The 14,908-nt window shown below is 37.8% G+C and overlaps 1 protein-coding gene across 1 annotated transcript; it reads right to left on the reverse strand.

Annotated features, from left to right (window-relative positions):
• Positions 1-1,299: 1,299 nt before the first annotated feature.
• On the reverse strand, positions 1,300-14,291 carry LOC134203878 (esterase B1-like). Its single transcript, XM_062678713.1, has 5 exons — positions 13,394-14,291; positions 13,205-13,332; positions 2,378-2,514; positions 1,728-2,319; positions 1,300-1,665 (listed from the first exon to the last, which is right to left on the reverse strand). The coding sequence occupies exons 1-5, from the start codon at positions 13,970-13,972 to the stop codon at positions 1,377-1,379; spliced, it is 1,725 nt and encodes a 574-aa protein (XP_062534697.1). The 5' UTR covers positions 13,973-14,291; the 3' UTR covers positions 1,300-1,376.
• Between the last annotated feature and the right edge of the window lie 617 nt (positions 14,292-14,908).

The following is a 14,908-nucleotide window of genomic DNA, read 5'->3' on the forward strand; positions in this document are numbered from 1 at the left end:
GAGCTCGTGATTCATTCTTCGCCGTCACACACAAACCGTTTTCTTGCACACCATCAAAGATGGTCCTAAGCATGCGTCTCTTGAATACGCCGAGTGCTTGCAGGTCTATTCGTCTATTGGTTTGTTAGATCATCTGACAAGGACTTCATGATGGTATTATTAAATGTATACATATACAAGTGTAGCTGTGAAACAAAGTGACCTGAACTAATCTAATCGAATGAAAATCAGCGTCAGTTGATTATTATATGCAGTATTGGGGATGTAATGCAAATAAGAAGAAGAAGATATGCAGTATTGAATCTATTAGGTGCGTAACTAAGTTAACGCCGTTGTTTTGTGGAAAACTCAGTTGCGCAATTAATACTTTCGAAAAGAACTATTTGAAACTACAATAACTGCTCACCTGCGAACGAAATTATTTGAGAAACTTGCAATAAATCTAATAAAATATTAACCAATGAATTTCAATAAAACTCGTTCCTGATTGTTTAATTTCTGTCTCGTTACTAACCTAAAAGGCGTTTACTCCGTTTTAACATCTGCTTCATGAATGCTGTTACCAAGAAAATAACTCTAGGAAAAGTAGAAAAATGAAAATTCATCACGGTATGGCATAGGAAATAAAAATTGTAATAGAGGCATCATAATCATTTTTTTTTTCAAGCAAACGATGCTTGAACTGTGTTGTTAGAAATTCAACAATCCTTAATATTCACTGAGTTTTTTTAAATAGAATATAAAATATCGAGATGATGCATCTATTTTATGTGTTTTTATTTTAATTTTATTAAACTAAAATTAACTAAAATTTAAAAGTTTTAATTTTTATTTCATACTAGTTGACCCGGCAGACGTTGTCGTAGGTAAAACTGCGCGTTGTGAACCATAGAAACCCGTCGGAATGGAATGAAGAAAATCCATCCAGCCGTTATGCGGATACGAACACAGACCATTTTCTTTTTATTATATAGAAAATAGATTGAAAACAGTCTCGTTTCCAATACGTTACCGTGTGAAATTTCTATAAATTTATGTTTTCTCCCGATGAAAGCTTAGCATTTTTCTCCTTCTTCATACCGGTCGACTCGGTTACCAGTTGCCATTATTTTCCAATCGCAAAAGCTTCAAAGGTATATAGAAAACAACACCACGTAAAATCTACACTGATTGATCTAGTATAAATCTTACTTCCCTTTTTAACAAGTCAAGTTTACTAAAAATCGTTATTATTATTGTATTTTTCTCATATATACCGTTCGCTACACTTAATCCAATTTCGTTCAAATAATCAAATAATTCAAGTTATTCAATTGTTTTATTAACGATTGATAATTATGCGCCGCGTATTTCAGAGGTTAAACAGTAGACTAATATCACAGATATCCGCTTCGATGAGTGTTTATCAAATTCCGCCAAAATTTCATTCGCTCTGGGTAAGGATCTTCGATCATTTTAGGAATTATGTTTATCTCCAAACATTCTAATCTGAATTCGGCAGAACGGTTAGTCGTTTTAGACACTGGCTTCCACTTAAATCGCAAATCTTCGTCATGGTCTGGCGATGGTTCTCCATATTTGGCAAAGTTTGTCCACAGCTTGACAAATGTACTTCGGATGCAACATTCAGCGCTTTCTTCAGGTAACTTGGACAAGTACAACGGACTGGAAATAGAGTTTTAAACGAGCTGTTATTTATGGCTGAGCAAGAATCCACTCAATCTTACCTGAACATATAGAAAACATCATCTCCGTGGCATGCACCATCTACGTGTGTTTGATTGAAAAGCTTTTTCGTTATGCTGAACCGGCCGTCGAATGTAAAGCGATAGTGATAATGATTCACTTTAGGCTGGTGCCTTGCCAACCATTCTGCATTGATCACTGAACTTGTAATAAAGTAATTATCAGCCATAACATCTGACAGTTGATTATATGTAGATTTTGACACCAGTTTGTCACCAAAGTAGAAATTCCTGATCTCTTTGCCTAATTTCACTCGGTCAAGGTCTTTAGGAGTGTTCAAAAATATTGGGACAAAACGATCTGGTTCGGTGTTGCCCAAGTCGTGTTTCCCATTCATTAGAAACAGAGTCAATATGCCTTCTCCGCTGTTGCATCCGTCAATGATTGGTTTTTCTAATGAACGTGAAGATTTAATGATTTTCTCCGGGGTTTCTGTGATTATACTTTCTTCGGATTGCAAGGTCTCGATCACCGGCGAAAATGCAAACTTGTAGCCCAATCGTTTCTCCTCTCTTGTTAGCAATTTGTGCTGATGTTTGATGAGCTCTGCCGCTGGTGCTTTCATTAATGTTTCTGAAATTATGGGATAATCAGTGATTGAAAATAATTGATTTATGATATACAGAATTACCCAAAGCTTCGGCATCTGAAGAACCGATGCATCCAAGAAGTTTAGCCAGCTTTCGTGCTTTCTCATCACCAGTTGTTTGGAAAAAAGTTTCGGTACTGGGAATACCACTCTGGCATATTATTCGGTTGAAATATTTACTGAAATGAGAACAATGCAGTTGGTCAAATGCAAAATACAATACATCAACTTGGGACCACGAGTAAATACTATTAAGTTTTAGAGCTCCACTAACCAGTTGGAAAACCAGTTACTCCACGTATACGGATCATCTATACATCTTGATAAATCTAGTATCGTTAATTATATTCGTAATAAAATACTAAGTTGAAAAGCAGGCCAAGTTCCAGTTGGAATGTAGAGCCTTTTAAGAAGAAGCAGAAGAAGAGGAAAAAGAACTGCCAAGGATGTTATCCATCATTTACTAATTTGCGTTCGATCATTTAGTAGTTTACCCATAACTCATTCCAGAAGCTGAATTTCAAAATGTGTTGTATAGTGAACATCTAGTGCGAAAGTTTTTCTTCAACTCTGCCTAATGGTTTGTTGTTAGATTTTCACTAGTAACGGCGTTATAGCGCTAGTTGCAGTAACTTAAACTAAATAACTGGAATTTTGTTATCATTTAGTCTATGTTACTGAAACTATAGCTGACCATTGTCAACCAACACACACCTTCACGTAACGCTTTATATAGTATAGTTTTGAAATTTATATAGTCCCGCTCAGACAAGTATCCTCCCACACCACACCATTCGATTCAAACTCTAGGACAATTTGGAGATCCTACAACATCTTATGTTCCAGGGTTTGAGACGCAAATGAAAGACAAATACTCCGATGACATGATTGGGTTGATACCACGATTGGGAACATCATGGAAGTTGTGGTTGACTCGGTTGACCACTTGATACGAATTCCAAGACAATATTCGGAGGACATGATTGGGTTGGACGATTTGGAGATCTTACAACATCTCATATGCCTGGATTTCAGACGTAAACGAAAGACAGATACTCGAAGGACATGTTTGGCTGATACCGCGGTTGGGGACATCATGGAAATTGTAGTTGACAATACAGACCACTTGGCACACATCTAATGTACCAAAACCAACCTTTTTTTTTTGTAAATTTTAGGCCTCCCTAAAAACTGTCGGCCCCGGGGCCCCTTTCGGCTAAATCCGGCCCTGCGTACATGTTTCCTGTATAGTTTACATTCAATTTAACAAGTTCAAAGACAAAATACTTTTATATATGTTCTGTAGTTTCATACACCCTGTAGTATAAGGCAGTTTCATTAGGACCGAATTTATTTATTACTTCGTCTCGAATGTAAAAACAATTCCACAGACTGATTCTTATGCTAAATTTCTAATCCTATTCTTAAACATTGACTTGGACATATTAAAATCGAAAACAGCACTGACATCATTAAACATTCTTACACAACTATCAAACGGATTATTGTACCCATATGAGGTTCTGTTCTGTCTAACCGAAACCAGAGTCTCTTTATTCTCGTGTATACATGGATGAGACAGTGTGCCATGAGCTACAAAAGCTCACGTAGCATCGATTCAGTGCGACGAGAGAAGCTAGCGCGCGCATAAAATAACTGAGTGAGCGTGTCTCAATGTTCGTCTCTGTTCGTTACTTAGGCAATGATATTATTGAATAAAAATTTCCAGCGCATGAGCTGATCGCATTGAGATGTCTCTGTGCGACTCACCAACGTTCATGGGAGGTACACAATTGTGCTTAAGCTTCGTGAGACTCGCGTGCGTTAAATTTTATGTGCGCGTAGCAGTCATTGCTCAATCTCATCCTTTTTTGTACGCGTGCATGATGTCTGATTGCAGGATTCATAATTTTGGCCAGAAATACCTCATTTTATCCTATTGTGGAGTGCTGTCAAAAATCGACTTTTGAAATATTCGGGAGAAATTGATCCCTCTCCTAGAACTTGCTTTGATAAAATTAGAAAGGTGCTATGATCTACGCAATACATATTTTTTCCTGCCAACCCTTCATCAAAACTGTCAAATCTACAAAAAATTAGAAGCCTGAGAACAGATTTATATTTTTTTGAATTTTTTCGCCAAATTTTTGTATGGGTGACTAATGTGGGATCAAGTATCCCCCCTAAAAAATACACTATCGGTATCAGGCATAAGAACGTCGGCTCAGGAGGCACGTTCCCCTCAATTTGGGAGATTTGTGTCATCGCCTTCACTGGCCTTTCTCATCATTTACCTGACGGAAAAAGAAGTGAAAGGGGGAAGGAAGAGGAAGTGAAGTTGGAAAGGAGAATGGAACCATTTATAGGAAAGCCAATTATGTAGACTCACACGCATTCAGCTAGGGACTAAAGAGAGGTGTCACAAAAACACAGAGGACGTAACAATGGACGAACGTCAAAGACGAAACACAGAGTGCACTGTGAAAAACGCATAATGCGAATCCATATAGGTGACAATCACAAAGTACATTGTAAAAATCGCATAATGCGAATCCATATAGGTGGCAATTTGTTGAAAACTAAGTAAAACACAAGGGGTGTCTCACAGCTATCGATGGCAGCAAATTTCAATCGAAATAAAGTCGATTTGTTTTGATTTTTATGCAATGGTACTATTTAATCAAATTTGCAACACACCTTCTGCGACACTGAACTGTAATTTTTATCCAAGCAATCGTGGATTTTACATGTTACCAATGACATCAATCGAATTGTTTTTTCATCAACAAATAAATTTCAGCATGAGGATGAGACCTGAATTTGCCATTATTATTTAAATTAGATTAATAATAAACTGTTTTTTATTTTAGGTTTTGGTTGTTAAACTATGCTTCAGGACGATACTATCTCTAGCTTAGATGACTCATGAGAAAATCATGTTCCCAGTGTTGAACAGATTTTTAGTGCAAATAGAAACTAAGTTTTTGCAACTGTGGGGTCGTAAATGTGATATTTTATTGTCCTCAGACTAATAAGTTAATTAAAGCACAACTTCCACATTACCCATCTATATTCGGCAGCTCAAAAGTACGATAGCTCGTATGCTTCGCTCGTTTACGTTTACAATTGATAATTGATATTCTGTTACGAGATTCCCGCGTACAAACGCTTGAGTAGTAGCTTCCATTTTCTACTGATATGCTAATCGAAAATGAATTTTCATTTTTGGATCACTCAAGGATCACGAATCGTTCGTCTGCAGTTCAATTCAATCTGAGAGTAATGTGGTAGAAGTCTGCTCTTCATACTTCAAACTACGAGTCGGAGCGGGTTTTTCTAATATATTTCGCGTATTGAATTAATTTACTCAACTACCCCGAAGTCAAATGCGATAGTTAATAATGTGGGGTGGCTCCTGTTCTTATAGGGAGAAAAATGGTGTGGGGCAGCTGTAGATGAACTCTAGAAGCAGCAACGTATCAGGGACTGGACGAAATTGCTAAACAAAAAGGACCCACAGAAAATGAAGCATCACTTTTCTAGGACTCAAGGGTTGCAGGTTACGACGTCTATGATATGGCCATCAGATAGAATTCACGTATCCTGGAAAACAAAGTAATGCCCGGGTTTTATCATTTTAACATGTAGGTATAATACTTTAACTTAATACTTAATGCTAAAATCGTTGCGTTGCTAAAATCAACTTTTGAGTCTTAATAGTTTTGATTTACATCGGAATAGAGTCACTTCGGTTGCTTGGTTAATTTTCAGCAAATAAATTCAATTTTATCTATGTGAGACACCCCTTGGTAAAACACATATTCATAACCCCATTCTTATTGAACCTCATGTTGAGATTAAACAAGAGTAGCGGAACCCGAACGTAAAGAACGAAACACAGAGTACACTGTGAAAAACGCATAATGCGAATCCATCTAGGTGACATACACAAAGTACATTGTAAAAAACGCATAATGCGAATCCATATAGGTGACAATTTCTTGAAAAACCCAAATTTATCCCCAAGTGGTGATTATGCCTTTCTCGATTCGATATGTTGGATTCGAATTAATGTTGTAAATGCTGTGCTAATTGCCTACATCTTGGCGGTTAAAATATTTGATGCAACTCTATCACGCTGCTTATAAATTACTCAATAATTGAGTAATTTTTAAGCAATTATTATAATGGATTGCGTCATGGCTAAATTGATTAATGACTTAAAGTGTGCATGTAAACAGCGTATTTGTTAAAAGAAAAATAGAAATATTATTCAAATCGAATGAGTTATTAGCAAACAAAACAATAGTGTCCAACTAGGAAAGTTTCTCCGTCGAATGAAACTAGTTGCACTCGAATCAGTCAAGTCCTTCTATATGAAACGTGTTTAACAATAAAAATTCCCGGGGCTACACACACACACACACACACAGTCAGACATGTGCTCAGTTTTTCGAGCTGAGTCGATTGGTATATAACACTATGGGTCTCCGAGCCTTCTATCAAAATTTGGCTTTTGGAGTGAAATTATAGCCTTCTGGTACAACTTTGTTGTACGAGTAAGGCAAAAACTAAGTAAAAAAAAAAGCATTTTCATAACCCCACTCTTATTTAACCTCACGTTGAGATTGAACAAGAGTAACCGAAGCCGAACGTCAAGGACGAGACACAGAGTACACTGTGAAAAACGCATAATGCGAATCCATAACGGTAACATACACAAAGTACATTGTAAAAAAAACGCATAATGCGAATCCATATAGGTGACAATTTGTTGAAAAAAAAAACTAAGTAAAAAAACATTTTCATAACCCCACCCTTATTCAACCTCATGTTGAGATAAAACAAGAGTAGCTGAAGCCAAACATGAAAGACGAAACACAGATTACACTTTGAAAAACGCTAATACGAATCCATATAGGTGACAAACACAAAGTACATTGTAAAAAAAAACGCATAATGAGAATCAATATAGGTGAAAATTTGTTGAAAAAACTAAGTAAAAAACATATTTATAATCCCTCCCTTATTCAACCCCAAGTTGAGATTAAACAAGAGTAGCTGAAGCCGAACGTCATAATGCGAATCCATATAGGTGACAAACACAAAGCACATTGTAAAAAAAAATGCATAATGCGAATCCATATAGGTGGAAGTTTGTCGAAAAACTAAGTAAAACACATATTCATAACTTCACACTCACGTTGAGATTAAACAAGAGGAGCCGAAGCCGAATGTCAAAGACGAAACACAGAGTACACTGTGAAAAACGCATAATGCGAATCAATATAGGAGACAATTTGTTGAAAACTAAGTAAAACACATATTCATAACCCCACTCTTATTTAACCTCACGTTGAGATTGAACAAGAGTAGCCGAAGCCAAACGTCAAGGACGAGACACAGAGTACACTGTGAAAAAACGCATAATGCGAATCCATATAGGTAACATACATAATGCACATTGTAAAAAAAACGCATAATGCGAATCCATATAGGTGACAATTTATTGAAAACTAATTAAAATACATATTCATAACCCTAATCTTATTTAACCTCACGATGAGGTTGAATAAGAGTAGCCGATTATCTCGGAGACGCCAACTACGCCATAGCTCCGGTTAGCGCAGCGAGGGCTAAAATACTGTGAAGGGGGCCCTGGTGCTTCACAGGCTCCGTTTGCGGTTAGGTTCTTATTAGACCCCCTAACCATTCATTCGTAGGCACGGTAAGCATAAAGCCGCATCACACCGAAAATTAGGGGTCACCTGTATGGTGGACTTTTACCACTGGAACAGGCAATCCGTAATGTTATTCTTAGCCAGATAACCAGCTGCCGATACCACACGGCTATCTAGGTTGTACGTGGAGAGAAGTTGACATTGACTTTACGTCACCTCTCAATGTGGCCGAACAGCCGAGAATACGCAATACATATTTTCTCCTGCCAACCATTCATCAAAACTGTCAAATCTACACAAAATTAGAAGCCTGAGAACAGATTTATATTTTTTTGAATTTTTTCGCCAAATTTTTGTATGGGTGACTAATGGGGGATCAAGTATCCCCCTTAAAAAATACACTATAATAAAACTATAACAGGAGGTGATCAAGTCTCCCCACCTTCCCCAATACAGATAGTCTGAAACCAAGGTCGGTATCAGATCAGCTATTCCACAGATCCGGACAGTGACATTTTTCATGTGAGCAAACAACCATTTATCACAGTAGTATTTCTGAATTTACTTTAATTCAGTTGTTTCTCTTTGCAGATGTATCAAGGAGCCACAGAAGAATAGCAGCACGAAAATTGAAAATGACATTTAAGAACCAGATTAATCCACCTAGGATGATGCCTTTCCGGTGCATCATAAAATGTATTGAAACAATTTCATTAGAAAAGTCAAAAAAGCACTTTAGGGGAATACATCACATTCATGCATATTTTGCATGTTTTTCTATTAAATTATACACATTGACACCACTCCTGAAAAGAATTTTGCGTGAAATGACTTAGGTGTCCCAGGGCCGGATTTATGGGGGAAGGCGGGGGGTGGGGGGCATGGCCCCGGGCCCCTACAAATCTTATGTACCAAAACCAACCATTTTTTGTACATTTAAGGGCCCCCACATACTGTCGGCCCCGGGGCCCCCTTCCGGCTAAATCCGGTCCTGGGTGTCCGTAAATAGTTTTTCCCATTGGCGAAACTCATGAAAAAATCAAGGGGGGGTGTCTAAATGTTTTTAAACCTTTACAGTCATAACAGAAAGTTTATCGTTTTTGCTCAATCCAACTGATGTATATTGTTTGCAAGTTGGCTTACCAGATATCCATGGGCGACTTAAACATATCAAATGATTTTCATCGACACCTAGTCCCGAAAATCTAAAAATCTCGTAGAATTCATAAAATCCTTGATAGATTCAGAAAACCATAAGTTTTGCGATTGGAATGTGAAGCACGACCCTGATATTTTAAGGCTTTATTGATTTGCTTCGAACCTAGAAAACATTATATATTAAATATTGGCTAAATTAGTTATTTAATTTTTTTTCTTTGGCTTTCAATTCAGTGGCCTTACAATTCCTACGAGCTTCAAACGGCGATCTGACCACAACAAAGGGTTGCGAAGGCCGACCTTAGTTGGTTAAAGCACCAGTCTAGCGTACTGTAGGGTCATGGGTTCGAGTCCCATCGAAGGGAAAGTGGTTACCTCAATACATTTTTCAAATCAATATCTTCCACATAACGTACATATTCACATATGAGTTTTCATAACATTGTAAATTAACGTCCAAGTCGGGTGGTTTAATCCCCGGAAATAGGCAATTATCTTTGATTGAACTAACCTTTCTTTCCTGTTAGAATAACTTCTAGGGTGATTCTAAAACATTCAATTCTTCATCTCAATACAACTTATTTGTCGTAAATTTTTAATACAGTTAAAAATGTAGCATTAAATTAACATAAAGGAACAAATTTATACTTTGAAATAAACTGTCTGAGAAGCTACACGAGTTATCACCAAACTTTATTTTTTAGCCTACTGAGACATTTTCACTGGTTATATTGCTGCAGCGACAATAGGAGCTTTGAGAAGCAAAATAAGTCTGCGGAGCTTATGAAATCTATCCGAAAGAATGCCAAGTTTTTTCCTTATTTAAATTCTTGCCCAATTTTCTTTATTCAATCAAAATCATAGAAATATCAAAATCTATAAAATGATGTCTGGCAATGAGGTAATAACCTATTCATTCCTTCGCAAAATATTACAATTGCTCGAAGTTCAAAAACTTGAGCGATTAGATTCAACTTGCTGTAGTGCTTCGAAGAGAGGGATAATGAAGGCAATTCATTCTGTACATTTCCCCCCAAATAATCAGAAGAAGAGAGGGATAATGAAGGCAATTCATTCTGTGCATTTTCCCCCAAATAATCAGAGGGCTGGATATGTGCAATACTTATGCAAAGTATCAAGTTTCCTAGGAGGGGCTAGCTAGATACTAGGTGGGGCCAAAGACCCCCTCCTGTAGTTACTCCAATGATCTTTCTCGTCCAAGGGAATTTTGTATTTGCATAGGAAAATGTCTATTTCTGGATATAGAACATTTCTGAGATAGTCACATCACAGTAAACCGATTAATCGGCACACCTTGGACTTTGGACTATTTTTCTTTGCTTCACCTCGATTCGTAGTCAATAAAACACAAACACATTCTGTAAATCAGAGGCGCGGTCACGTTCCGAGACGTGGGTAGGACAAAACTGGATTATCAAATCTATAGAATACTTTTATGGAATTTTAGCGATTTTCCGGAGATCCTCACAGATTTCAAGAGATTTTTCCGAACATCTTCAGATAAGTTATAAAACGCTCTATGACTACTAGGACAATAATTACATTTCCAGTGTTTATAAAACATTTCTAAAAAGCATGTCTTCAAAAAATTTTACGAATTTCCAGAAGTGATTATGGATTCCTGTATTTCAAGCAATTATCACTAACTTCTAGGAATTCGAACCTTTAGGCATCTTCAGAAATTTCACTACGATCTACTAGTAAAGCTTATGATCGTCCAAGAATCTTTAAGGGTGTTCAGTACTATTTACGGGCTTTCTGAAATCTCAAGAACAATGTTAAACTTCTTAAATTTCTTGCAAACGTACATACTTATTTTTTTTACCGTGATCTCAGCAAAATGTTAAACTTTTACCGAGATTCGCACAGGCGTGCAAACTTGTTTTTTGCCGATATTTCTGTCAGCAAATATTGTTTTTCCAGAGAAAACTTTCCACTTTCCGGTTGAATTTACAAACTACCGCAGCTGTCACTTCATACTTCTTCACTCTACGATGACAACGCCAAATATCAGGTTTTTGTTTCAGTGTATTAAAGATTTGCAGGCTTGCGGTAGAACTTTGACAGCTGCGGAAGAACTTTGCGGAATCCGCAAAATGGAAAATTTTCAAAAGATCCGCAATAATTTGCCGAAAATCAGCTAACAACGTCATTTTTACCGGAATATCAGTCTTATCAATTTACACCAGTTCTAGCTAGTCACAGAAATGCAACCATTGACAAGTACAGTTAGTCTTAGCTAAGTTTAGCAAAGCTGTATCCTCGTTTAGATATTGTTCCTTGCAATAAAATGACAACTTTCGTGATCATTTTCCAAGGCTCTCATAGATGTGAAAAATTTCTCCGCAGTACAAATAGCACGTGCTATCCAAGCATTCACCGCCGGAATGCACCACGTGGCGACCAAATTTTCAAAAATATCGAAGTAGCTTTTTTTCTGGAGGTATGTTTTTCTTAGGCGACTATCTGGCGCGTATTTTTCGTTGCGATCAAAAATAAGCGGAGGAGTAGATTTTTTATGAGCGGTATAATAATCATCTTCTGATTAATTATTTGTTTGTTTATTTGTTCAATTCATCTGATATCAATTAGTCTTAATGAATATTTTCAGTCAGCCTGTCAATTCTAATAAAATTTCAGAAATTCTTTGAGCCTCCCTGAACTAGCAGAAATAATTACGTACTTCCAGAAAGTTTTCAACAATTTTATGGAAGAGCAGATACTATTAGAAACTTCAAGACTTGAGCTTGAGCTTGAGCTTGATTGACTGCTCGTAGTTGCTACTCCATTATGACCAGATCAGCTGTTCTTGCACAGGGAACCAACAGATGTTTGCTTGGGACTAGCACACATCTTCAATGCACAAGTACTGGTGATCTCATTTGTTAGGTCATACTGGCGCCTGCCACGTCAGAATGCAAGTCAATGTAGGGAAGGGGGAGGAAATGATGATGCAATCACTCGCCCACTGCAAGCCGAATATACCTCTGCACTTGCCACGAGATCATGCGGAATTTGTTGGAATTTTTGGGTTAGGTTCGAGAGGCAGAGGTCCGTCTTGGTTAACGAGCTGCCAATGTGATAGATAGGAGAAGGCAATTGATGGAATTTCTAATTGGATGTAGGAAACGAGCTCTATAGTTCATTTCCAATTCTAGCAGATTACTGTTAGAATACTCAAGTTGAAAGTATAGTAATAGCAATGGAAACGGTATGGGAGCTCATTTCCAGTTCTAGCGATTGCAAGAACATGATAACATAGAGAAAAACACAAAGAAGGAGAATGGAACGGACCTGGGATTGAACCCACGACCTCCTGCCTATGAGGCAGAAGCAGTAGCCATATGACTACCAAGCCCGCTCACTATTAGAAACTTCAAGACTTCTTAGAAAATCTAAATACATCATTGAGCACTTTTTGGGATGAACAGAATTTATCAAAGACTCTTAGAAGCTTTTCGGAATAGATTTTTCCTTTACAATCCCTGGAAACCTCCACAATTGCCAGTTTAACCTCTGATAAACTTTCAATCCTCTGATTAACTTTGAAACGTTTTAATGATATTTTTATTGTTTCATCTAGTTATCCATATGGTATGTTTTTTTTTTGTTAATCATGGGTAGGACAATGCTTCGACTGTCCTACCCAGGTATTTTCATGCATAGGACATGTCCTACTTGTCCCACCCACTCCCGGCGCCACTGCTGTAAATCATGTGAGTGTAGCTTTTTTATATGGCGACAATGACTCGTCAATTATTCTATGTATACTTCCACAAACCTACATTCCAAATGAAACTTGATCTACCATAATACTGACTTTGAGATTATGCATAGTTTTCATTTAAAAACTATTTCTGCCAATTTTTTTCGTTAATTAGTCATATATTGTTACAAGCTTAATGAATAAAAAGTAAAACATATTTCACACCCTAAAACTAAAAATCCTACCCAGCCAAAACTAGGATAAGATGCAGTAAACTGTTTTTAAGAAGTTTGCTATACATACCTGGAATTCTCTGAAAGGTAATGCAAATAAGCCGATATGCTGCCAGCACTTTCACCAAACACCGTTACATTATTAGGATCTCCACTGAACTGAGCAATATTCTCTTTAACCCATTTGAATACTAGTAGCTGAAATTATGTAAAATATCGGTTAAAATTACTCCAAAGTATGAAGGGTTTGTTGTCTAACCTGATCTTTTAAACCAGCATTGCCTGCAATTCCAGCGCTAGGAAAGCTAAGAAACCCAAGAGGTCCCAATCGGTAGTTTAGTGTCACCACGATCACTCCTTCCTGAACAAAATAAATTGGATCATAGAAGAAGCTGGTTCCTGATCCAGCTAAAAAGCCGCCTCCATGGATATAAATCATCACTGGAAACGTTCTCTCATTATTTGTCGTGTAATCCGGTGCGAAAACATTCAAGTAAAGCCCTTTCTCCGATCCTCTAATTCGGTTAGTGAACAAATCACGTTGTATGCAGTCGCTTCGCTCCATTGCACAATCAAGTACCGGAGTGTCGAAGCTGTCAAGCGGAACCGGAGGCTTGAAGCGTAGCTCTCCTACGGGTGGCTTAGCGTAGGGCACCCCTTTGAAGTAGTGATAGCGGGACCCATTCGGTAGTTGCGCAGTTATTCCCCGAAGCTTTCCTTGGCGAACCGATACAATTGGCCGATTGGCATCTGGCCACAACTTAAGACATTTGCCCTTAATTAAGAACACTATTAAATTGTAGGCGATTTTCAAAACCGTCAACGCGAGTTCCAGCATTGTGAATAATCGACCTTGACACAAACATCGGCACACTGCCGCGACGACACAAATCCGACTAATTTGGCTTTGACGCGCGCACTATCTTATCCAACCGAGGCTTACGAAGGTGAGGAGGAAACTGAAATCGAAAACATAAGCGCGGTATTTGCTTGGGAAGGGGTCTGTTTTGATGTAAGATTCGCATTGACGATGACGACGCGGCAACGACGACGGAACTGTGAACGAAATCGTAGTTTACCTTATTTCTTCGTCTAAATTGTTGCCCCTTCGCAACTTAGTGTGAATACACAAAGCAACTCCAAACCTCATGGAAGTGCCAGACAAGAAGACAATTTCCCTACTAATTCTTCTCTAGTCGCTTTAATCAAGGCTTTGTCTTACAGACGTTCTTTTTACCGCTGTCCCCAGCCCTTTTTATTTAAAAACATACGACGTTTTATATTGAGCTTCAAAAAAATATGAATTTTCTTCCAAAATCAAAAATAAAACATAAACCAAACTCACCCACCGTAAAACTCAGGTGAAATGAAGATTTGATTCCATGCCATCGCGTGGTAGCACATGTGCAGTGCATAAAAGGTAAGTCAAAATCCAGTTCGTAAAAGTCGAATCACCGCATCGATGCCGTCGCCTTTCCATGCTATGACGTGATGCTACAGGTGGGTTACACTGTTTGCCGATAGCCAGCCAACAAAACAAGTTTATGGATCTATGTTTCTCCAACTACTGTTTCCACCTATATAGAAAGCCTGAGTTGAGCTGCGGCAAATATTGACGGTCGCGCCCCGCGCCAATTACCATTGTTGTGGCGATATTCACACTGATGCCATGGTATGGACCACAACATACATGGCATAAAATTGTATCGAGTTACCATATTAGTCGGTAAAAATGAAATTGTACAAATTAGTTCTTCAGCAATAGCAACATGTG

Source organism: Armigeres subalbatus, unplaced genomic scaffold (genome assembly GCF_024139115.2).
Source record: "Armigeres subalbatus isolate Guangzhou_Male unplaced genomic scaffold, GZ_Asu_2 Contig279, whole genome shotgun sequence".
In the NCBI taxonomy this organism is placed as follows: domain Eukaryota; kingdom Metazoa; phylum Arthropoda; class Insecta; order Diptera; family Culicidae; genus Armigeres; species Armigeres subalbatus.